Below are 27,305 nucleotides of genomic sequence, written 5' to 3'. Positions count from 1 at the left end.
TGAATCCAACGTATCATCAGTGCTCAGATGCGCTTCCATGGTGAGGAAAACTAAACCCTAATGGCTATTTGAAAATGGGGAGGAGCCATTCAATATGTCCCGTCTTAGCTTCCTGTTTCAGTGGAAATTACGTCAACGCATCATACAAAGCTGCACGTTCGAAGGCACTTTAAAACACGACTTTGTCAGAAAATAAGCAAACTCTGACAGCAATTCTACATTTGGTTTTAGAGGTCAATAGACCATACAGTAGCAATAGCAACATGAGGGGCAGTTACACTAAGTGCAAGGCATTCAAAAAATGTAAAATTAAGTAATGCAGCGTTTAAAAAGTTAAAGGATGTTGTCCTTACAACGTCTGGATGAGTCTACCAACAGAATCATGGTGGCACTCTCAAATCCCTTAGTGAGCTGCTCCGGGTACACGTCCAGACTGAGAGTATTGGCTGAAATGTCTATATGCATTTTAGTTCTTGTACTTGTATTTTGCCCTGTTTATCTGTATTTGTTCTGTCTTGCATGGTGTTTTTGAACATAGGTCTGGCAAATAAACTGAATCAATTAAAGGTACCGCAGAGCGTGAATTCCACTCCGAGCAGAGCAGCCATATTAAATTACTAAGCTCAACACCAGTGTGATGTAGTCTTTTGTTCTTCCATTGGCAATTAATAACCGAATGACGGAAGACACAGAAGAAACAAACAGTAAAGTAGCAGCGACCTGAGCTCCGAGGCCTCAGCAAGGCAGCATTGCCTCAACAGTCATACACATCTTTAGCCAAATGGTAGCTCTGCTTTAGGGAAAGTAGCTGGCTAGATGTGAACAAAGCAAGTGATATCAGACCGTACTCAGACCGTTCCCTTGAGGGTCCGTTCGTAGTTCGATTTCTTATGTAAAAGCGACAAGGTTTTGGTCCACTTTGCGGTTCTTTTCAACATGTGGACTGATTTAGAAGAAATATTGTGCATTCTATCTTTTGCAGTTCTGCTGCCAAGTTATCTTCTGCATCTTATTGGGCTTAAACTATCAGGTTTACATGGTTAAACACAGTGGGTTATCTAAAGTGAAAGTAGACAGCTGGGAGAAAATCGTTGGGATGCGTCTAAACTCCATAAACTCTTAAAGTTGTTAATAAATCAACAAAAGAGAAAATCACTCACTGCTCTTCACTGAAAAACTTCAGTACAGCTTAAATAATAATCAACACATAATTTACACAGTGAAGTCCAGTGTTTTATTATTTATATTATTCAATTTCTTGTTTGAATGGTGCTGTTACACATGAGTCTGAATGCTGCTGTTTATTTAATTTGTGTATTACGTTGTGTATTTGTAATGATTGTGTAATGAATGGATTCCTGTCCCTTCTACGACAACCTGAAATACGCTGAAATATTATTATACAATATTACAACAAATCTTTGAGGAAGAGTACTTCTGAACACACTGAAGTTTGGATCATTGAAGTGGATGGGATACAGCAAGAACTATAGTGGGCACAGACATAACATCTGGACAGTTCAGTGAAACATTAAAATATTGCAATGTCGGACCAGTGGGTCAAAGTTTGATCAGTTAATTTGACCCTATTGGACCCCTTCTGCTAGATGCTGTAACTAGGCCTACACCATCTGAACCCAAACACATATTTCTCCATTTAAGTCTATCATAATTAGTATTTATATAACAACTTTCTCCAAAACTAGGTGGCTTTACATAATCATATAAGTCAAGAACGGACATATTTTTCTTACTTTTGACTTTTGAGAGTATAACGTTTTTTCCAATTGACCAATTGAATGCATCATTACTGAATATATATATATATATATATATTCAGTACACACCCACCCATCTGCACCATACACACACACACACACACACACACGCACACACACACACACACACACACACACACAGTTTCTTGAGCACTAAATCAGCAGAGATTGATTTCTGAAGGTTGTGACCGAAGACTAATGATGCTGAAAATACAAATTAAAATATATTCAAATAAAACATATTCTCTGCAGTTAAACTGGAATAATATTTCAATTTTCACTATATCTTTAGTCACCTAAATGCAGCTTTGGTGGGCACAGGATATGTCTTTCAAAAGCATTTTTAGCACAGGCTTTATACAGTGTAATGTAGGAATGTAGGAGTGCAGTCTCATTGCTAAATGTCTGAGCGAAGATACTAAAAGCCAATCAAAGCAGCTGAAACTCTGAACCACAGTTCAAGGTTGATCAGCTAGATACATGTGTTTATAGAGAGAAACACACCATAGCACTGAACTCCACAGCAGTGAAGGCCACAGACCTGCTCCATAACAGTAAGTTTTTCAAACTTTAATCAACTTATAACATTGCTTACTGTGAGTCAGGGTTCTCCGTCTTATATTTTGGAATATTATTACAGGATTGTGCTCAAGAGATTATTTGTGCGCATATGTTGTACACATTCTTTGAATGTAAGACAAGAACAGCTTGTTTATTAGCTTAGTTGTAAGCTAACTTAGTTGTACATTTTCTGCAGATCAGTTTTGGAGTCTGTTTTTGTATTTGTAAATCAGTGTATGTGCAAGTGTGACTCTGTTAATGAGTGATTTTAATGAACTTTGATTCTTTGCGTCAACTTTTTTTTGGCAGGTCATTAACATTGATGGTGATGGTGCCTCTTTATATTCAACATAGTTTAAAGGACAAATATTTAGCTGCTAATAACTATAAGAACAAACAAGATGTTACTACCATGTTTCAAGTTCCCAAGTAAAAACTTAATATTGCATCAAAATTGCTTTTTGAGAGTGTAATTTAACATTTAGGTTCGACTTAAGTTGTAATGTAAATGCTCGCAGTATCTGGGCGGAACCTTAATCATCGAGCACTGGAGCGATTCGGACTGTTTTTGCAGACGAACCGCTGCGCTCAGGGGAATTTAAACAGGTAAAAGCTGCTGTTTTTATTAGAATATCGCTGTATTAATATGCTTTTGCAGATGGGGTTTACTTTGTTCTGAGGATGGAAGAAGTTTTTTCTCCGCTACACGTGTGTGTATATTTATATATGCATAGATAGATCGCATTCTGCCCGTAAAGACCTTGACAGCTGATTACTATGACAACTTACTATTACTATGACTCTCTCTCTCTCTCTCTCTCTCTCTCTCTCTCTCTCTCTCTCTCTCTCTCTCTCTCTCTCTCTCTCTCTCAATTCAATTCAATTCTCTTTTATATTTACTTGCGACTCAGAATTTAATTCTGTTGCAATGACAGTAGAACTGACATCTCTGTTTTTTCAGATTGATTGATGGTTTAAACATGTCTGAATAACCAATTGAGCTAAGATATCAAGCTATTTTCAGCACATTTTAAAACATGTGCCGATATCTGCAGGGAACTCTCTCTCTCTCTCTCTCTCTCTCTCTCTCTCTCTCTCTCTCTCTCTCTCTCTCTCTCTCTCTCTCTCTCTCTCTCTCTCTCTCTCTCTCTCTCTCTCTCTCTCTCTCTCTCTCTGAACTAAGAAACTTATTGAAAATATGTGAATTGAAAGTCTGTATCAGAATAATGATGTGTTTTCATTATTACTGCTGCTTTTATTGCTGCTCTTTTTTTGCGCTCATGTCAAAATAATGTGCCACTTGCCTGGTAAAAAGTATGTGGGAAGGTCTACTACTAAACTTATGCTGTGGTCAAGGCCAAAAACCTAAACGTTATTAAACACCTAACTAGATCTACGATTCTTTGATGAGTAGAAAGTAAAAACTGTTTAGAAGTTTAAACTGTTTAGAAGAAGTTAATACTTTAAAGCATGGATGCATTAAATTGATCAAATTCGACAGTAAAGAATGTATAATCAATGTTACAAAATATTCTATTTCAAATACATGATGAATTTTCTATTCATCAAAGAACCCTGAAAAAAAAATCAGAACGGTTTTCAACATTAATAATAATACATGTTTTTTTTTTTTTTTTTTTTTTTGAACATCAAATTAACATGTTACAATTATTTCTAAAGGATCATGTGGCACTGAAGACTGGAGTAATGATGCTAAAAAAATCAGCTTTGCCATTAGAGGAATAAATTAGGCCTCGGCTACATTTAAAAATATATTTAAATATAAAAAAGTTATTTTAATATTTCACAATATTACTGTTTTTCTTTCTTTTTTTCCTTAATTTTCATCACATAAATGCAGCCTAGGTTGGCATAAGAGACTAGAGACTTATTTTAAAAACAAAAAAAAATCACCGTATTAGTAGTTATTTAGATGTTATTCACCCTGTACATATATATTTTTTAATTATAATTATTTATTCACTCAAAAAAAAAAAACTATACAAATACAGTGTAAATAAATAAACAAATACAGTTTGTTCTTCTCTTTACTATATCAAAATGTATTTTGACATAGTGTATAGCTATGCAATTGAAATGCAAGAAAAGTGAAATTTTGGTGAAATAAAATGTGGAAATTAGATACAAACTTTCTCTAAGTGAATTATATTATTTTTAACCTACACTTTTAATTATTTATTGAACAAGCCATGGAATGATCTTCTTGTTAAACTAGCTGTCCCTTAGGATCATGTATTTGTTTGTTTGCATAATATTAGCAGAATACTTATGTGCATTGGATGTGAAGTGTTAAATCACTGGGCTTTTTCTTTCTTTCTTGTGTCTACAGTTTAGGATGGCTCAAGCAGACAGCAGGGCTCTGGCTTTGGGCGTTCTGGCAGGGGCTGCTGGGATCAGCCTGGCGATCGCCTACTTCCGGAAAGTTGGAGCAGGTGGGGGCAGAGTCGTACACCTGAGCAGCAATGCAGATCACACGGGAGGCAGTCTGGGTCTGCAGACGGGCCAGGCCGAAGTGCTGGATCGGCTGGGTGCTCTGATACATTGTGTGTCTGAGCTCAAAGAGGAGGTAAAAGCCCTGAAGGAGGCAATTCCACACCTGCAGGACAACGTCAGAGATCAGCTTAGGGGCCGGAGCAGGGAAGAAATTGGTGCTCACAAGGCGAGTCCACTTCATCGAACTCCCGCCAGAAGAAAAAGAGCTGGTGTCCCAGAGAGAACTGAAGGACAAAGCTCAGAAGAGGCAGAGAGTGAAGGAGGGTGAGTTTACGGAGATCCCATTTGCCAGGTGTTTCAATTGTGCATTTCCCCCCTTAGAATGGCAGGAAATTCAAGTCGCTTTAACCCCTTCTCTTATGTTGCTCCAAACCCATAAGGCTTTAATTTGTCTTCGTAACAAAATGAAGATATTTTTCTGTTTAAACATTCATAAAGTAATTACAAAATAAATCCATTTGGATTTGAGTACATTTTCATTAATACATTCACTCAAATATCTGTTCATCATAAAGCAAACATGTCTTTTCAAAAGACTTGGATTAAACCACTGAATTCATATGGATTTATTTTACAACTCTTTATTAATGTTTTGGAGCGTCAGAGTTTTGTGTGAATAGACTTTCAATGGGGGGACAGAAATCTCTCAGATTTTCATTTGTAAGATTTATTCATTTGCGTCCCAAAGACGAATAAAAGTCTTATGAGTTTGGAACGACATGAGGTTCAGTAAATGAAGACAGAATTCCTATGCCTTTAATTATATTTTTTGGTTAACCGATGCACCTTCTGTCTATCAATCATTTTACACATTAACAGGGCTTCACAAATGTGGAATCATGAAGCTGAGAGCGTATTAAGTGGATCATTCCAAATGTTCAAATTCAAAAGCAGTGTGTCAGTTGTTAGTTTGTCTTGACAGAGCACCAGTTTGGTACTGTCCAAAAGTTTGGTACTGTTTTTTTTGAACAGGGTTTTGAAAATTGTTGACTTCAGTGGCTAAGCTCCAGAGCAGCTAACATTTAGGGGTGGTTTCCCGGACAGAGATTAAGCCTAGTCCTAGAATAAAATAGCCCTTTAAACCTGATTAAAAAAAAATCTGCTTTCTATGTCATGGCTTTAAATAGTCCTAGATTTAGTTTAGTCCAGAGTTTAATAAGCTGATTTCAAGACTACAGTTACTCCAGGACTAAATTGAGTCTTAAATTAAACCTACGAGGAGGCAGGTTTAACTTCAGATTAACTTTGTGTTTTAAAGAAGACACCTGCATTACTTGGATACACACACAATTAGTACATATATTAATATATCATTTAAACATTTAGTTATGTTTTAATTGTATCGGGTTTCTTGTTAAAATGTGATTAGTTCATGTTAAACTAACTTGAAATGGTCACTTCACTTTGATTTCACTTTTGATGTTTTAATTTTGAAATATGTTTCAATCTATTAACCTAGTCATACATGACATTCACTTCCCATCATGCTTTTACAGGGCTGAAATGTAAATTTTCAAATAAAGTGATATTTTATGCAATTATTTTAGTAAGATGAGAAAACGGAGAGAATGTTTAATGTTCTATTATTATGTTGTTATTTAAATGTTTATCTTATGTTAGTATTTTTTGGGGTTACCATTTTGGTGAAGTGTTGAGCCTGTGCTTGGAGCGAGGACCTGCTACCTAAAATTAAAGCTGTATAATTAATAAAGCAACCACTATGGTACTCCTCTAGTTGAAAGTATTGCTTCTAGACTGTCAACACAAAACACCACATGTGTAAATTAATGTTTAGTAAGTTTATGTAAATCACAGGAATAAACAAGAAGCATTAATTATAGTTGTTTGAATAATTCATTTTAAGTAAAAAACATTCATTGTTAAAGAACACCATTGATTCTAGTTGTACATCATTGATTTTATGTGTATGTATTTATACAAACATATATATATATATATATATATATATATATATATTCTTTTATTCCAAAGCTGGTGTGTGCAGATTATTTATCTTGCATAAAAATTAATTACTCTTTTTAGTAAATGTTTTTTGATTGCAGTCTTTTTCTGATGCCATTGTTTTCCTTGGATTTGCTTCTCAGTTCCATGCAATTTTAAGCTTTTCTTGGTTCATTCCATGTTTTATAGGCAACCTCTGTCATGCTTATTCAGATTAGCACAGTTGGTTTTAATTTAATCTATTTTATTTTAGTTCAGGACTCCATAGTCCAAGTGTAACAAATCTGTACTTAATCTGTGTTACAAAAAGCTATCTTTTAAGACATGATTAACTATTCTAAATTAAGGCCTACTAATTTAAACCCTGTCCGGGAAACCGCCCCTTAAGGTTTAGCCTGGTAATACCAGACTCTGCTACTTCACTTTGCTTCATAGACAGTCTGGAATGGCATAATAGAGAAGTGTTTTCTCTCTCGCTCGTCTGAAGTTTAAAATCATTGGTTACCCGTAAGCCAATCAGATAAATTTATTTATGACGTATGTTATGCGCCGACACAGCCACATCGATCCACAGACATCATGCATCGAACTCAAATCTATGATCGAACTGTTCCACCTGCTGTAAACACTTGATGATGCGAGCAAAATACCGGAATGAACATGGCTGTAAACGACTTTAGCAGATTATGCGAAGTTAATCTACACATCCACTTTGGGTGTAACAATATATCATGCCACAATATATAACAATACAAAAATGCAACAATATGTATCGTGGATAGTGAGTTACAATATGTATCGTGGATAGTTCCCCCAAAGTAAAAATGCTGTGTGAGAAAAAAATTCATTTTTTAAGAGTTTTAGTGTCAGTACTACATTAAGTTAAACTACTATACATTATGTTGATTTTAATGTATAATTTTGTGTTTCCTGATAATACCAAATGTCTGATGTTACCTGTAAAAAGTGGCTGACATTATATTAAATATATCTAGTCAGTGACAGAGAGCAAGAATATTTGTCTAAAATAATTCTGTATTTTCAGCTTCAGAATCATGAATATTTTTAATCTGGTGCTACCATTGTCCTGAGCATTGGGTTACCAGCATCAATTCCAAACCTAAACCCACAATGTAATATCAAAGTTAGCATTTTAATCAACAGTACATTTTCTGTTAACCTTTTATCATATGTCTTGGAGTATCGCAATAATATTGTATCAGTATCGTTATATGTATCGAATCGTGGCATGAGGGTATCGTTACACCCCTAGCATCCACAGTACAATCACGGCCTCTAAACTTATTTTTGCCAGAGTGAAACAAGAAAATATTTGAAGCCAACTCTCAAATTTAGGATTAGATCTGTTAAACACAGCTCTTTGTTCCTCTATCCTGGTTCTGGCTTCAGTTTGAAAACCCTGGACTGTCTCGTTTCCCATTCGATTTCTCTAACCTACAATGTAAAACTTGGCGCTAAGCGTCTACGTCACGGCTCTCAGCCCGCCCTCTGTTCGTTGATTGGCCGTCCGTCCGAAAGCCGCTGGAAAACTGAAAGATAGGCTGCTATCTCAGACTGACTACAGGAGTGGAATGAAAATAGCGGAAGTAGGAAGTCTGATGTAGTCAGGCTATTTAAGGTTGGGATTTGCATTTTTTTTTTTCAGAGCAAATCATTCTTATGATTATTTATGCACGACCTGCAGAATATTGTGTATAAAGTATAGTTGTTGAGAATAGACATTTTTGAGATTAGAGTAAATGTTAAAGCCTACAAATTTGATAAAAATAATACGAGTATGAATGGAATGATTTTGCCTAAAAATAACTGTTTGATTAAATATTATTTTGACTCCTTTTAGCTAATAGCTAATCACTACTAATTAAAGGGGCAGTAAGCAATTTCTTAGAAACACTGTTGATATTTTAAATCAACCCAAAAAATACCTTTATTGCTCCGCCCCCAAAATGCACAAACATTTAATTCAAGAGTGGATACCTCTTTATCTCTTTATGATAGCTGAAGCGAAAGCAATATGGTGCTTTGCGAAAATTACGATAAAACATACAGTAACTTAGTTCTGTGAAAACCAATGTTACTCGCGTATAGAGCCGAAAGAACTCAACCTCGGTTGCCCATAGCTGCGTTGTGATTCTCGGTCCAATCCACAATCAACAGCGTTTCTCAGAAATCGCTTACTGCACATTTAAAACCCCCCAAAAAACAAACATATCTAATGCATTCCTAGAAAATAACAAAATCAGGTTTATAAACAGTATTTAGTATGCCCCTAGTTTTGGAAAATGCCCTCTGCTGGTTTTAGTAGAGCATTGCTCATTCTTAATTGAAAACCTTTTGGATTTTGATTGTTTTTTGACATCTCTGCACTGGACAAATGGTACATAATTTTGAGTTTTAGGAGGATTAGTGGTGTGCACATACCTGGGGCTACAGACAAGGTGAACTCCGCTGCCTCCAGTCATTCATTTGAACGATTGTTCACTAAATTCAGCATTAAGTGCTTTACAAGTCTGTTCCAGTCTCACTAAATTCTGCTCCTGAAGGCATTCAGAAATAATCTGTTTTGTTTTCCATAGCATTAAACTTTAGTTCTTGTTATTAACATTTTAACACGTCTTCAACTCCTTAAATATCCAAAAAAAGGATTTGTTATTTTAAGCCGCTTGGTTTGTGCAATTTCGCCTCCACATATTCGGTGTAAAAATAAAGGAAGCCCTGGAGGCGTCTAAAGAAACTTCTCTGCGATGAGTTTTCATAATTTGTTTTTTTATGTCTGTTTGGAGCATTTCTAGACCATGACTGTGTTTTGTGTTGCTCAATGCTTGGTAATCATGGTTTTGAGCAGCTAGGATTGTTTTAACACCACAATTCAGTGCAGAAAATTGATTCAAGAGCGTGTGTGTGTGTAGTTTAGTGCTTGGGCCGCTTGGGCTTCAAAGGACCGTTCATCTGTCAAAACCGTTTCCTCCTTTCTGTCTCTCTTTAAAGCACCGGCCGACCAGTCTAAAAGAGTGACTGCTGATGAGTTATCACAGCCTAATTTTTACCGTCTCATGTAGGAACTTGCAATTCTGTCAACGTTCCTACATTTCTGGTTGGAACGAATGAAATCACGTCACAGCTCGCCTTAGTTGTTGAAGGATCATAATACTTGAATGTTTAAAATGATACCATTTATTATGTTTGATTGCTGTTGGTTTAGAAAAAGTTATTGTTTACATAGAGGCAGACAGGTCAGGTCACTCCAGCTCTTATAGGATGGAAATGAATGAATGCACTTTAATGAACTGTTCTGCTAAATGGACTGTGACATTTATCTGTGACTGTATAGTATTTCTAGAAATGAAATGTTTTTGAAGATGCAGACAGCACATCGTTGTGTTTGGAAGTTTAGTCATCTTGAGGTTTGACATACATATGCTCTATAGCCTAATCCTTGTATTTGTACTCAAATAATAGTTTATTTCTGACTTAATGTGGCGTCTCGCTTGCCGACTTGGTTTGGGGTCGTTACGATTTTTTGATGCTCAGAAGAAGTCTCTTATGCCCACCAAGGCTCCATTTATTTGATCAAAATACAGTAATTATGAAATAATATTACAATTCAAAATGACTTTTTTTTCTAGTTTTAGAATGGATTTTATTCTAGTGATGGGAAAGCTGAATTTTCAGCGTCATTAATCCAGTCTTCAGTGTCTTATGATCCTTCAGAAATCATTCTAAAATGCTGATTTGGTCAGGATTCCTTGAATAGAAAGTTAAAAAGAACACCATTTATTTGAAATATAAATGTTTTGTAACATTATAAATATCTGTATTGTCACTGTTTTGACCAATTTTATGTGTCCTTTCTGTATAAAAGAAATAATTTATTTTCAAAAATGTTTTTTACTGACCTCAAAGGTTAGAGGAATAAAGAACTGTTTGTGGATTCAAACTCCCAGGGGAGCTGATGAAGTCATCTGGATGTGTGCACAGCCAGTGAGTGTTGGGATGGTAACCGCGTTGCCCCCGAACAGCTCTTCTTTTGAAAGTGTTTGCCTTTGTTTTTGCATTTTAAAGGCTTGAGTTTTAATCAGTTAAACATAACTACAGTACAAAACTTCACTCTTTTACTCTATCTAAAGCCATCATAGATAACCATACTGTTACTTTTTACCATGATAGTGAGGAGCTATGCGTTGTTTTTATCATGATAAGACAAAATTTAAAATCTAATAAAAAATAAATAAAAAAAATGATACAATAGAAGACCAATTGTAATTGTCATAAGTAAATGTACCCTAAATATTATGTTTGTTAAAATGAATTTATATCTCCATCACAACTCCATAATATTGTTTTGGTTCTGTAAATTGTAACTTTGCAGATGTTGTTCAAAGGGCTGGGTATCGTTAATTTTTGTTGATACCGATACCTTGACTTCGATAACGGTTCCTGAATGATACTTTTTTCGATACCAATTTTATGAAAAGAAAAATAAATAAATCCATTTTAACATTACCTCATTACTACTGTTTTTTACACTCATATTTTAAGTTTGTAAAAAAGCACCAATGCTAAAGTTTTCTATGTATCCTCCTAATTATTTAACATAAGAACACGTATTCTTTACTTCAATGAGCTCGTTGTTTGTGCCTTAACTTAATGCATTGTTTAAAGGTGCCATATGTAATAATTGAGGTAAAAATATCCAAAAAATGAGCTACACGCATCAAAAGAATGAGAAGAAATAAGTGCTATGATGTAATTAAAAAACTGACAAGTTATAGTGCTGCCGAGATATAAACCTAAATTAGCATGCTAAATTACTAGCCCCGGCCCGGCAGGTGTCGTAATACCAGTTCCGGCCATGGGAGGCAGTATGCGGCCGGGCAACATTACCACCAGCCAAACTGCACTACACGAGTGAGTCGCGCTCGCGCCGGCTTGTGTGTGTACTTAAACCTTGATGTCAGTCGTGTGGAAATACAGCCCATTACTACATTTCAGTTCAGGGAAGAGTTCAAAAAATGATTGGTTGACATTATGCATGAGGAATACATTTTGGTAAGTTGTAGCATACTGTATCTTTCAACAGTGTTCGGGTTCTTTTTCCATTAGCTAGTAGAGATGATCGGTTCACGTGCGCTAGGGATCTGTGGTGTAACATGTACAAGCGCCAAAACGGTATTTATTGTTTGAATTGCATAATAAAATTGACAGAATCTGAGAGCTTAACTAACCTGCTTGCTAAGTGTTAATTGCATGTGTCTCACGGTGAATTCGTGAGAGCTGGCAGCAGCGAATGCTGTCAGTCAAATTAATTCAAATTAACAATAAAAGTGTAATATGAACAAAACGAATACCGTAAACTTAAAATAATAGCCTGCAGGCTTTTATTTTCCCATATCGTCGAAATGCAACAGCTTGTTTTTGAGACAGGCGTCTATGAGTCGGTCTTCATCATTTAGTGTTGAGATGTTGTTCATTTAGTCTCTGATCTCTAAAAATCTCCAAATGCTCCACGTGAAACTGCAGTCTTCCGACCTTTTACTATCGTGTCAAATGATTTGAATAATATGCGGAGAAAGAGAGAAAAACAGCGCTCGTTTGTGTTGTTTGAAGACGTGAGTGCGTGCGGAAAAAAACACATTTTCTGGAGGTATACTGCCCCCATCTGTTATGGAATATTTTTTTATTTTTAGTTCCAGATGGCACCTTTAACAATGAAACTGAATGAAAATTGAATTGAAAGACACAGTCACCTCTGATAACACATCACTCTAAATTGTATTTTAGACGCATGCATTTTCTGTAAAGCGGCTTTGAAACAATATTTGTTGTGAAAAAAGTTGTACAAATAAATGGGAATTCAATTAAATATAAGCTTCTGGCGGGTTGAGCCTGTGCTCAGCACACATAAAGCTTGCCGCAAAGCAGTGGCAAAAGAATGTGTCGGGGAAACAATTGAAAGGAGACATTTTAATTGTTTATTAATAAACCAGTGTTTTCTAAATCTGTGTTGGCTGCAAAGATGACGGTGCTGACTCGTCATTCCTACAGTATAGCGAAAATGCACCTTTTATTCGGAATAAATAATCAAACTATTTGTTTCTAATTGGTTTGTTTAAAGTAGATGTAGACTTGGAATTAAAGAGGTGGTTTACTGCTTTTTTCCTGTGCATGATTGTGTTTATGGGGTGCAATATAACATATATTTGTGGTTTTTCTTTTTTAAAAAGTCTTATTTTTCATAAACTTCACCTTTATTGTCAGCCGCGCTCTCCTCTGTCCTCTGAATGACTGGTTGACCTGATTCTATGAAACCACTCCCTCAGAAACAGGAAGTGGGCTCAGATTGGTTAGTTTGAGCCGGTGTGTTGTGATTGGGTAAACTGTCGCTCACGTTGTCCGGAAGGTTAACGCCCATTACCTTTTAAGGGCGAAACGTGCCTGCGCTCTGGTCCAATCATGTAAATAATGATGTCGAGCTGCCGTATCACTTTGAGGCAGAATCAGACCGAGAAAGCGGCGATAAAGAGAGTCAAGCAGAAACTCACCACATACGGCTCTTACTAAACGTTTCTGAATGATAATTTGCTACATTTTTTAACTTTATACACTTTTGTTTTACACAATAGCATCTGACTGGCAACAATAGCAACTGACTGGCTACTAATGTAATACTCAAACAGCGGTGGCATTAGTTTACGTTCTTGATCAAATCGAAAATAACGTCATAAAGCATATATACATGAAACATACGTTTAAAACATTAATACTTATACAAAATTCAGGTCCATAATGTTTGTACACGTTTTCCTAGACACAAAATAGCATAACTAGTAGCCTAAAGTGGCTATAAAGCCAGCGCTGGTATTTGAAAAAAAATAAAACACAAGGCTACGTCTGGAATTATACATGCAAATACATTTAAAATGATTAAGTCTTAGCCTACTTACAGGTTGTGGCCCGACAACTGCTGCCTCTAGTTTTAAAGTTGGATCTGCTTCATGTTTCAGTAACAGTTTCTTGTTGAATCCGGTGTTGAATTCGTGGAGATTCTGGAAGCTGTCTACCGTAAAATGCGCAGCACAGAGAGCTAAACTACGATCATCATTTTCAGGAACATAATCAAACATAAATTGTATCCTTTCTTGACGAAGTGCAGCATCCGTGGGAAGCTCGAACACATAAGACCCTGACAGCTGGATGAACATAACACACTCGACGAGCCGCAGAAATATGGCCATGCCCTTTTTTTTGCATATATTCCGGAGGAAGTGTTGATGTAAATGTATGGGTTAGTGACGTCTAAAACCCAGCTGTAGTCCCAATCGAGTCATTTTTGTAGGCATTAAACTTCCTGATTTTTAAAAGACGATATCTCTGCTTACATTGAACTTTCAGCGCTGCAACTTTGCTGATACTGTTCATGCACCAACAGCAACATTACACACTATTTAAAATAAAAAAAAAGTGAAATCACAATCAACCCCCCCTTTAAAGGCTCTTGTTTTCCCCGCTATTATTCAATTTACGGATCCGGACACCAGTTATCGCTCACCCGGTCATGCCTACATGTTTCTGTAAAGGCAGTACAGTAAAATTGAGCTTTTATACATTACAGATAAACTTCCATCTTCCCTGTAAGGTAACAAACATGTTGCTTTGAGCTTCTCAACTTAGAACATATATTTCATACGATTATATGTCAGAATCCACTTCCATATTAAGACCTTGAGTCCTTGTTGTTTTCATTGGTTATACACTTGCATCAGTGGAAACATCTATGCTGAGTGAACATGTTACATTGCACACATACCTCTAAGCAATATATAGCTTTCCCCTGACGTGTGTTATCTCTTCTCATGCATTCAAACTCATGCTTTTGAAACTACATAAGATAATACACTGATTATGAATATTAATAAAGAACAATAATACAGATACATAATATTATTATATTAAAAGATTACATTTTAGACTTCAGTAGACACATTTTAAGCTTTTATAGGCCTATTTCTCATGCGAGGCAAATCGTATACACTGAGGTGCAGTTCATTTGTGGCATAGTCCAGGTCTTCTCGGTCGAAGACTAATCAACTTTCTGCTTGTAAGTTTATTCTGTGCGCTGTTAAGTGCTTCATCAGATTTAGTGTGTTGCCGGTCTTGGCAGCAATTATCTTGTCGCAAATATTGCATCGCGTGCTGCTGCTGGAAAAAAAAAAAATATTTGCTTACATACTTCAAGCTTATTTTTTTTTACAATATTTGTCATTTCATTTTAATGTTGTTGATTATTTTATCATTCTAATGCTTTAAGTTGGCACTAACTTCCATTGTAATAGATCTACAGTATTGTGGATCACGCTGGAATGAAACCATGAGCTTCAGTGCTGGAATGTGCTGATTTATCTCATGATCAGCAACATTCATTAACACTTCAACTAAAACAACATGCTCAGCACACAGAACGGAAGACTTTAGGTGATGAATGGGAGGATCAATGAATGAAAACATACAGAAAGGTCCATACTCCCTTTTATCTTAAGCCTTTTCACAATTGCATTGAAAGCTTTGACTGATGGAAATGTTGGATTCACTTCAACCGCAGGTTGGACACTAGAAAGTCATTCATATATTTTTGCCATTCATTATTTGGGAGGGTTATATAAATCAAACGATTTATTGCTATTCATACTCTATATACATGCTTAGACTAAATAGTGAATACAGCACTTGTTTTTGGTGTGTAAAATACAAAAGCATTGACAAAAATCAGTTTCAATTTGTGGTTTTGTGTGTGTTCATCAAATATGTGATGATAGGATGTGGTTTTCTTTGCTTTGCAAAGATAGGAATCAGAAGCAGTAGGGATACACCAAAATGAAAATTCTTGGCCAAACCCGAAACTGATTATATTATGAAACTCTTGGCCAAAGGCCAAAAACTGAATACTGAACACATTTTTTTTTTTTTTGCATTTTTCCCCATTTATTTAGTAAAAAATGTTGAATGTTGAAACATTGAACACTTAAAAGTATTTACTTAACACTGTGATGCAGACATTTTACCAACAAATCACAATATAACTTAAAATAAATATATTGTTAAACTAAAAACTTTTTTTTAGAAAAAACATGGTTAAACTTTCATTTGGCCATCTTTGAGCCTATATTAGGCTTACAACGGATTGCTGAAGAATGTAACGTACTCTGTTTGCCTACAACAAAAAAAAAGTGCATTAACAAGTACATTGAAAAGATAATTTTGGTTGCAAATCATTTGTTATTTCCCTATTAAGAAGCGGAGAAGTAGTGCAAAGGCAAACGGTTAATGTTTGTTCAGATGATGCGTCAGATAGATCTGATTGTACAGCCAGATCCTTGACAGTTGTTGATCTTTGCTGAGGACACATGTGAGACGTGCCTCAAACAAACATTGTGCTCTTGAACCCACCGTTCTGCACATGGTGACCACGCAAAGAGGGAGATAAAAGATTGGCATCGGAATAATCCTTGTTGAAGATTCTGTTTTTCCTGAGTGTGACTGCATCCTTCAATCCAGAGGATAGACAACAAATTCAGATTCTGGCTGTGCAATATAGCAAAAAATAAAATAAATAAAATAAAATTTTTCAGACTTTTTGCCAATATTCGCAAAGTTTTTGCAGGTCTTAAAAAGTCTTAATTCTCTCTTCCACATATTAAGGGCTTAAAAAGGTCTTAAATCAGAGCATTATCCCTTAAAACTCATCTTTGATAATTAAAATGATTCAAACGTTTTGTTCTGGTGAAAATAGGCTACGTTCACACTGCAGGGCTTAATGCTCATTTCCGATTTTTTGAAAAAATTCTATTTTTTTGCAAGGCCTTTCACATTTCCAATTAAATGCGACCTTTTGTGATCTCCTGTGTGAACGTGAACTGACCCAGAAGTGACCCGCATGCGCAGAAGAGTAATCAACGGTCAACGACATTGTTGTTTGCGGAATAGTTCTTTTTTTTCCATATGTTGCGAGCTTTTGTTTTACAACCCAATTCCATAAAAGTTGGGACACTGTACAAATTGTGAATAAAAACAGAATGCAATGATGTGGAAGTTTCAAATTTCAATATTATATTTAGAATACAACATAGATGACATATCAAATGTTGAAAGTGAGACATTTTGAATTGCCATGCCAAATATTGGCTCCTTTTGGATTTCATGAGAGCTACAAATTCCAAAAAAGTTGGGACAGGTAGCAATAAGAGGCCAGAAAAGTTAAATGTACATATAAGGAACTGCTGGAGGACCAATTTGCAACTTATTAGGTCAATTGGCAACATGATTGGGTATAAAAAGAGCCTCTCAGAGTGGCAGTGTCTCTCAGAAGTCAAGATGGGCAGAGGATCACCAATTCCCCCAATGCTGAGGCAAAAAATAGTGGAGCAATATCAGAAAGGAGTTTCTCAGAGAAAAATTGCAAAGAGTTTGAAGTTATCATCATCAACAGTGCATAATATCATCCAAAGATTCAGAGAATCTGGAACAATCTCTGTGCGTAAGGGTCAAGGCCGGAAAACCATACTGAATGCCCGTGATCTTCGGGCCCTTAGACGGCACTGCATCAGCTACTGTAATGGAAATCGCAACATGGGCTCAAGAATACTTCCAGAAAACATTGTCAGTGAACACAATCCACCGTGCAATTCACCGTTGCCGGCTAAAGCTCTATAGGTCAAAAAAGAAGCCATATCTAAACGGGAACCAGAAGCGCAGGCGTTTTCTCTGGGCCACGGCTCATTTAAAGTGGACTCTAGCAAAGTGGAAAACTGTTCTGTGGTCAGACGAATCAAAATTTGAAGTTCTTTTTGGAAAACTGGGACGCCATGTCATCCAGACTAAAGAGGACAAGGACAACCCAAGTTGTTATCAGCGCTCAGTTCAGAAGCCTGCATCTCTGATGGTATGGGGTTGCATGAGTGCGTGTGGCATGGGCAGCTTACACATCTGGAAAGGCACCATCAATGCTGAAAGGTATATCCAAGTTCTAGAACAACATATGCTCCCATCCAGACATCGTCTCTTTCAGGGAAGACCTTGTATTTTCCAACAAGACAATGCCAAACCACATACTGCATCAATTACAACATCATGGCTGCGTAGAAGAAGGATCCGGGTACTGAAATGGCCAGCCTGCAGTCCAGATCTTTCACCCATAGAAAACATTTGGCGCATCATAAAGAGGAAGATGCAACAAAGAAGACCTAAGACAGTTGAGCAGCTAGAAGCCTTTATTAGACAAGAATGGGACAACATTCCTATTCCTAAACTTGAGCAACTTGTCTCCTCTGTCCCCAGACGTTTGCAGACTGTTATTAAAAGAAGAGGGGATGCCACACAGTGGTAAAAATGGCCTTGTCCCAACTTTTTTGAGATGTGTTGATGCCATGAAATTTAAAATCAACTTATGTTTCCCTTAAAATTATGCATTTTCTCAGTTTAAACATTTGATATGTCATCTATGTTGTATTCTAAATATAATATTGAAATTTGAAACTTCCACATCATTGCATTCTGTTTTTATTCACAATTTGTACAGTGTCCCAACTTTTATGGAATTGGGTTTGTATTATTATTATTGCCACAGCCCATATACGAACACAGACAACAATTATTTTATCGACGGGCAAAGTTTGCACATAAATGTACGATTTTTCCGATCCTCACCGACCTTGTTATAAAACCCGTTTAATTGATAGTACGCGTCCTCCGCGCTCCTTGCTTTGTCGCCGACGGCCGTGGTGCGACACTGGTGGCTGGTGTTGCCAGATTGGGTGTTTTTTCGCTACATTTTAAGGCATGTTTACATGTGTTTTAGCCAGGTTTTCGCCTGGAAGGCTCTATAGAAATCTGGCACCCTACTGTACGAAGTTAAACACAGAGAGCGCACATTCACAGTCACCAGAATGAACGTGTTCACAGTAATGTTCATCAGGCAGTAATATAGTACGTTGCCCAAAATATGAACGCATTCATGCACTATCGTTCATTGAACGCGGTCAGGCACAACACTGGGGAAGAGACTCATCCGCGGCGGCCCGTAACAGTTCAGAAACGCGTTGGAGTTAGCGTGTATTGGCTAGCTACAGGTGCGTGCAATGACGTGCGGGTCGGATATATGTGTCCTGGCCATTCAGATTGAAGTCGCATTTCAAAAGATCAGATACATATTGGATTTGGACCGCATACCCAAGTGGCCTGGGTCGCATTTGAAAAGATCGGATCTGTGTCGTTCAGACTGTCATGAAAAAATCAGATACAGGTCGCATAGGGGCAAAAAAATCGGAATTAGGTCGTTTCAGCCTGCAGTGTGAACGTAGCCTATCTCTTCATGCCTTAAAGTACTTGACTGAAACTTTACATCTTTGCTTCATTTAGTATATGTGGACCCATTGATATGCAAATTAGTCCCTGCCTCCACTCACTCACACCGCTCGGACTAACTGATCCTGGTCTACTTTAGTAAACACTGCTACACAATGGCAATTCTGAAAATATTGGTTTAATTCAGTCATAAATGTTTGAAATAAAAACTGATTGAGAAGAAAAGGACCAGAATTATACAGTGTCGTCCACAAGTCGATGTATCAGAATGGTGATGCGTTTATGTGTCGCTTTCTACAGCGTCGGACACATAGCGAAAAATTTATATGATTAGCCTTTGGCCAGACTACAGTATAAAACAGCTAATAATGTGTGTTGCTACTGTTACTCAAACTATGTTCTCATTTGCCGTCTCCAAGTCAGACCGCTGCCTTATAAAAATCAGTATTTTTAGAAACGTTTTAAACATCATAGAATGTCAGTGGAGAAAAGCCCCGCCCCACACATTTGACGGGATTGGTTACATGTTTTTGAGACTGTCTTTGGTACACTGCAGTTTTTAAGAGAAAATACTTTTGACAAATTTGCAATTAAAAACACCACATAGACCACTGATCTGTAATGACTGGATTGCTCATTGCATTCTAAACTGTTAGGCAGTGAAGCTAACGGATGTGTTCGCACAGCCATTTTATTGTTCCCTACTGACAGACATTGACTTACAGCCAAAACATTCAGCTAACATCACTCGATTTACAACATCTCAGTCTCACAGGATTGTAAATGAATTGTAACTTCAGATGTTATCTGTAATGTTTATGGTCTTTTTGGAGAGGACAACTTGTATATTGAAATCATTAGTGTAGGTGTGTCTACTGCACACTTTCGACAAAGGTAAGCGACCTACACAATAGAGCCCGACAGATAAAGGATTTTGAAGGCCGATACCGATACAAATATTTTTGGGTTTTAAAATCCGATATTCCGATATATCGGCCAATATTGTATTTTTTTATTTTTTTTTAAACTGGACAGGATAGTCACAAATTTTGTCATGCTTATTTGAGTTAAGAGAACTGATGAGGATGTTCTTTTAATTGTTATTCAAGCAATGTATGTATCGTGCCCAACTCAACGTGTGTTGCCAACAGGAACGGTGTAGAGTTCCCTCTGGTGGAAAAACTATACAACTCCAACACTCATGACATGGTTCAAGCGTGTTTCGTCGGTTTTTATTTTATTTTTGAAATATTCATTTATCGGCCATTATAACTGCCGATATCGATAGTTTGGAAAATGCCTAATATCGGCCGATAATATCGGTCTGCCGATATATCGGTCTAGCTCTACTACACAAATATATTTCCTTATATACATAATTATGAAGGAAATTGTATTTATGTACTAATTTTGTAAATGTGTTTTTCATGTATATACTTTATAATGTAATTATTCGATTTGATCAAGAACGTAAAGCAATGCCAAAGCTGTATATAGTAGCCAGTTAGTTTGATGCTCTTTTGTGTAAGACAAATGTGTATAAAGTTAAAAAAAAATAAAGGCTATGTAATCGCAGCAAATTTCAGCTGTTGTTATCAGTGTACGATATGGTTGCCACATGTAGGCTACACCTAAAGAGTAAACTAAGTTTTGTGAATAGATAAACGGTTGTTCACTATATCGATAAAGCAAATAACTTTAAAAAACATGTATTCAGTTAATTAAATGTTTAATCTAGAGAAAATTGTATCCCAAAAGCTAACAAGCAGCAGTAGCATTTTCAAGTAACAACCTATCGAAATTCTTATATAATAACAGTTGAATAGAATAGAATGGAATAATAATAATTTAAAAAATAAATAAAAAAAATTGGGGTTTCTGGGTCTGATTCTGGTTCAAACTTATATGGCAGTATCGACACCATTATTTACATTGACCGGAGCACATGATATGACACATTCACCCGTAAAGGTAATGGGTTGAAGTTTCCGGACAACGTGCACTACGCAGTTTAGCCAATCACAACACACCAGCCCAACTAACCAATCTCAGCCCATTGCCTGTTTCTGAGGGAGTGGTTTCATAGTCAACCGATCGTTCAAATGACAGAGGAGAAAGCAGCTTTCAATAAAGGTGAAATTTATGAAAAATAAGACTTTTTAAAAAAGAAAAAACACAAATATATGTTATTTTGCGCCTCATAAACACAATCATGCAAAGAAAAAAAGCAGTAAACCAACTCTTTACAATTCAAAGTTTACCATGCATCATCTTGGAAATAAAGCAGTCAGCTTTATTTGTCTGAATAAGTTTTGATGCATTTTGGTGTTTAATTGTTTGTGCTGCTCAACTTGAGTTAGTTTTGGGATGCGACTCACAATTATGTCTGGGCCGCAAAGAAGAGAAGAAAGACATTGCAGAGGTAGAGTTGCCAGTATATGTTTATTTAGCAATAATGAGGAAAGACATCACTCAGACAGACAGATAAGAATGGCTAAAACGACTCAGATCTCTGGCAGTTAACATGTAACTTTAGCCCCTGAAATCAAAAACATCCTAGCAGTGTTAACACTGAACCAGATTAGAAGACAGCTCTATCAAGCGTATCTTCGATTCCTGGGGCTGTAGGTGATCTCCTTTGAATGTCATGAGCGACCTTTGTGTGCTTGTATGTAACATTGAAGTGCCCTCGGAGGTTCCAGCTCAAACACATCCCTGCAGAACTATCGCTCGCAGTCCCAGATGTTCTCACGAACAGCATATGACGCAAATGCAGTAGGTGCCAGGTCTTAATGGAAGCCTTTTATGTTTTCACTTTTTGTCAAGCCTTTCATTTGCACCTTAACCTGTAATTAATGTTTTTCGCACTCATGTCAGCTGCTGAAAGTGTTAGTGCACACCTACAGTCATTGAAAAGGGACGTTTTTTCAAAAGCTGTAAAAGTTAGGCAGGTATCGGATGCCTTGTTCTTAGAAAAAATAAACAACTCTCACAGTGCTTTTACACAAAAGCCTTTAGGTGTCGGTACTGCAACCGGCAATCCCAATAAACAGTTAATCACCTTGCTTCACATGTACACAACCCGGTGTGATATTAACACTTTATGAATGTATATCCATTACCGACCGACTGCATTAGTGACCAACAAAAATTCCCCTTTTTACATTTATTACCAAATTTATGCTTGGCCTCCATAAGGGAATTCCTTCACATTTTGTCACTTGAGAAGGACAAATAAAAACAGAGGTTGGAAGCAAAATCTTTAAATTCTTGTTTTTAAGCATTTTGTTTCCTGAAGATACCTTAAAAGCATTTTTGAAACTATTAGAAACCCACTTTGCCTCTGTATTGTGAATGTAAGCAAGTCACTTGGCTTCAGCTAGCTCCAAAATACACAAATACAAAGTTACATCCTTGTTATCAAGAATTGACATTCCTGAAAAACGTATTCAGTCTCATAAGAAGCCAATGTCATCACAACATCAGGTGCATGATCACTGTCCTCTTACTGTGTGCTACAGATATATAACCGCACTGACCGACTCTGAGGAAGAGGAAAGTGACGATGAACGAAAACCACTGCAGGAACCAGTGGATGAACTCATGCCTCTGTTGCAGAAAGCAGACCGACTGCACAGCTGTACCGGGGCTGAGAAAGCTCAAGGCCTGAATGCTCTGCTGGAGAGGAAAGAAGAGGTATGTAAACTTCCTTTTGAAAGTTCAGGGTTTATGTTTTGTGTGTGTGGGGGGGGGGAATGCTTTTTTTCTGCAAAGGTGCATTGAATTTATCACAGGTGACAGTAAAGACATTTGTAATGTTACAAAAGATTTCTATTTCAAATAAATGGTATTCTTTTAACTTTCTATTCATCAGAGTATCTTGAAAAACATATATCACTGTTTCCACCAAAAATTAAACATTGATCATAATAATACATGTTTCTTGAGCACCGGTGTTTTAATTAGGGATGTAACGATTCACTCAACTCACGATGCGATACGATTCACGATACCGGTTTCACGATACGATTTTCTCACGATTTTTTTAACAAATGAGATTTAAGACAAATTATAAATGAAAAAGTGTCTCTTTTATTATTTCTCAGACAAAATGCTGCACATTTCTTTTTCATTTTGAAAAAATATTTGTCAAATAATAAAACTATATTGGAAAAAAAAATTCCCTTCAAGGTTGTTTCTGTCTGTCTGGTCAAGAGGCTGGACACTGGTACCTTCGCACACTAACTAAGTAAAAGACTGTAAAATTAGTACCACATTGGCGTTTCACATTGTAATAAAGGAAAGATTTTAATTTGTTATAATTTGTATCATTAAACTAGAAAGAGTTAAAAACAGAACACATTTAGCAAAATATGCCATAACATCAACAAAAAATGTATTATTTTTAGTTAAAATTATTTTTTTCTATTTAAAAAATAAATAAATCCATGTACACATTTAGAGAAAGAGATAGTAAAATAAATACAACACATGGTTGCCATGGAAACACTGACGCACCTTGTGATCTCCGTAGGTCTCACACTTGTCGTATTAGTGACTTTTACGTGAAAACGGAGGTGATGTGCTTAATTAATTAGTGGTGGTGATTATTATTAGTCTATAAAGAGTCAAAATGCCGCCACAGCTCCGATTTGAATGATTCAACATCTGCGCTTGCCGTCACCATGAGTTTGACAGCGCGTGCACACAGTCTATGGCACACACTGGCGCGGCGCGAGCGGAGCAAACCAAGCATTTTCAGTTCATTACTATGTTTGTGCTCACACAAGCTCAAGTTCCTTAGGAATGAAGTGAAAACACTCGCTAGGTTCGCGGCAGTGTGTGCTCGCTGCTATTGAGCCTGTAAAGCGAGGTTCACAACTTCACCGTAAGCTAATCAGTAAACGTCCCTGTTGTTTAAAACGTGTATCGCGATTCGTTTAACATTTCAACCGAATTGAATCGTCACACATTTTTATCGATTTTCAACCAAGTGAATCGTTACATCCCTAATTATAATGATTGATGAAGGATCATGTCACACTAAAAACTGTAGTAATGCTGAAAATTAAGCTTTGCCATTATAGAAATAAATGACATTTTAAAGTAAACTCATATAGAAAACTGTTATTAGGGCCCAAGCCCTAATGGGTTTACGGTCATGTTGTGTTGCATGTTTTCCTGAGGTAAACCATTTTTTTTTCAACCTTTCCGGCATATTTGTGGCCCTTAAAGTAACACCAGGGAACTTTTGCTCTCGGGGTCCCCCTACAGTTTGGAAACAGTATTGTCCTCTACAACTGTCGTAAACTCTGTCATCCTACATGTACGTGCATTTGTTGACAACCATAATAGCCCTGAACACTGTAGGAGGAGGTCACATGCAGGTGTTCTGCTTGCGTTGCGTGTGAAATGTCTTCATCCCAGGTACAGTGGCATATATTTCAGCACGTCATATGAATATAATTTCATGGGTTTTATTTTTTTTTTCTAACGACAAATGATCGCGATGCGCAAGCCAGCGTCATTATAGTAGCCTAGTCTATTAGTTACCGTTTTACTGAATCTATATGATACTTCAATGCAATGTTTGAGTGGTAGATAATAACCATATATCGTCAATATTATAATATCAAGCTACTATAAATGAATCTGCAAATTTTACAAATCGATTTGCTTTATAGCTTGAGGCAAGAAAAATAAAGGGAAATCACAGACATGGTAATAGGTATCCTAAAATATGATTTTGTACATCTTATATATTTACTTGCAACCATCAAAAACTGGAATATCGTTTTCTAGCTACCAGATTGATAATTCGCTACTCTACTATCATTACTTGATTGATGAAGATAAACGGAGGATAAGATAGCTTCCGTAACATAGTCAGGCAGACAAAAAAAAAAGAAGAAAGAGATAGTATGCAAGCAATATACTTACTAGTTCAAAAGCATGACAGCCAAGTCCGCATCGGGACACCCCTCCTCCTCCTTCGGCTCACGCCAGCGAGAAAACGCTGGCCCAATGTTGATCCTCGTTCTGCCTTTAACGCGATCACTTTGTCTGTTTCTCTTTTTGCTTTGCTCCGATAAAACCTTTGCTTTCTTGGTTTTTTGTGCTGCTTTGGCCGTGACTATAACATTTGGCTCGCACGTCCGATTTTAAGGAAGTGGGAGTGGTGGTGGAAGTGACGTATATGCCGCAAAGCAGTCGAGTTTTGTAGTTCTCTTTGTTCGCGGGTTACTACCCAAACCCGAAGTTTAAAAGTATGATTAAAATCGCTACAGATCCCATCAGGCTATGGCAGACGTGCCATTCAACCTATTGTAAGTCAATGTACCATCACAAGAGACTTGGAAATATATTATGAAGGTTAAAAAGTTACCTGGTGTTACTTTAACATGCTCAAAAACTCCTGACACTTAACACACGGAATTATCAGACCCGAGCACAAGTTGATACGAGGGGGTCGTGGGGAGGCTCTGGTGTGCAACCTTTTATATGTGACCCCGGATCACAAAACCAGTCACAAGTGCCAACAATATTTTGTATGGGTCAAAATTATAGATTTTTCTTTTATGCCAAAAATCATTAGGATATTCCTAATGTGTGTGTGTATATATAATCTTAAAAAAAATATTTTTCTGCAAATGATGAAAATGAACTTAACATTCATTTTAAAGTGACCTATAACATGAAATTCACCTAAATGTAAATAATCTCATGGATGTGGCTGTTATCATTCATGGTCATAGTGGCCCCAGCTGCTTCAGTCAATGTGACATATTTAGGACGATTTTGACATTTGTTTTACATTTGAAATAATATGTCGCAATATTAATGTTTTTACTGTTTTTTAATTAAATAAATGCAGTCTTGGTGAGCATAAGATACTTTTAAAAAAAAAAAAACAAACAAACAAATAAACAAACAAAAAAAATTAAAATTCTTACTTGCACCAAACTTTGTAATAGTAGTGTTCTGGTTTATTAAGTTACACACACATCATGTATGTGCTTACAGTTTGATCAGAATGGGCAGTACCTTTGGCGGTTGTGTAGAGCCTATGCAGATGCACATGATTTTGCCATGGACGTTGCAGAGAAGAAGAGCTACGCTGAAAACGGTAATCACTGCTTTCATGATTACGGGTTGATATGTATTTATACACTGTAGACATTTGAATTGAGAATTGAATCTTGTGACATTATATTTAATTAAAATTAAACGTAACAAAATTGAGTCCTTGCTTTCAATTACCATTTAAATGTTATTATCATAATTTGTTGCGTTTTCTCATTCAATAAATTAGTTAATTAATTGCCAAATCAGAAGTAGATTAAAATAGTTAAATAATTAACTAATTACTTTATTAGGCATCTTGACTTATTCATGAAAACACTCTTAATCCGGGTGCACTCTCCATCTCTGCCTTCGCTTTCTGTTCTTTTTTGTCCTCTCTCCTCGCTAATTAAATGTAACACAATATCAACTCAGTTCATGTTTGTATGGAGGGAAAGGATCATCATCAACTAGTTCAGTTTCTGATCCTTCTTTTCTGATCCTATTGTGATTTTAATTGCTGTCTTTAAATCCAGTCACTTCTCTCTATGAAAGCTTCATTAGCTATGTTTCCATCCAAAGTTGCAAATTTAACTTGTGTGCAAAGATTTGAACCAAGCAAATTTATTTCTCAAAAATGGTTGACATACACACAAGTACCATCCCCCTTTACTCAACATATACATGAATTGTACGAATATTTCTAACAATGATGAATAACAGTACAAGGTTCGGCTATTATTAGCAGCCCCAAACTAATATTTGCTAATACAAAACAGTGATCAACGAAATACAAAAACAGTGATAAACGAAAACAAAGTGGTATTTTGGAAACTACATTTGCCATGGTTCACTAATATGAACTGTTAATCAACATATATGGACACTGATCCTGATGAATAGAATGAACATCATACCTGCGTGTAAATCCTTCCCAGCATGACGTACCAGTTACATAAATTATTGGTACCTTTTGGTAATTTCATGACTTACTAAACGTAACTACAATATTGCATGCTGTTGATTTGCTCTTTACATATAGTGAAGTCA

At 36.5% G+C, this 27,305-nt stretch overlaps 1 protein-coding gene across 3 annotated transcripts in view; it reads left to right on the top strand.

The window, feature by feature from the left end:
* Positions 1 to 27,305, top strand: part of rmdn2 (regulator of microtubule dynamics 2) — a 90,203-nt gene that overhangs the window by 14,976 nt on the left and 47,922 nt on the right. The window contains exons 1-4 of one of the 3 annotated variants that reach the window (XM_039657154.2): positions 2,262 to 2,332; positions 4,690 to 5,117; positions 22,715 to 22,889; positions 26,217 to 26,319. In XM_039657154.2, the coding sequence (XP_039513088.2) occupies positions 4,696 to 5,117; positions 22,715 to 22,889; positions 26,217 to 26,319 (700 nt within the window). In that variant the 5' untranslated portion in view covers positions 2,262 to 2,332; positions 4,690 to 4,695. Of the gene's footprint in view, positions 1 to 2,261; positions 2,333 to 2,688; positions 2,946 to 4,689; positions 5,118 to 22,714; positions 22,890 to 26,216; positions 26,320 to 27,305 lie in introns of those variants that run through there. The other 2 variants (XM_039657153.2, XM_089117223.1) reach the window with 2 other exon arrangements.

Source organism: Pimephales promelas, chromosome 11 (genome assembly GCF_988280905.1).
Source record: "Pimephales promelas chromosome 11, fPimPro1.hap1.1, whole genome shotgun sequence".
Classification (NCBI taxonomy): Eukaryota; Metazoa; Chordata; class Actinopteri; order Cypriniformes; family Leuciscidae; genus Pimephales; species Pimephales promelas.
The sequence above is the reverse complement of the archived record's forward strand: the minus strand, read 5'-3'. Positions and strand labels throughout refer to the sequence as shown.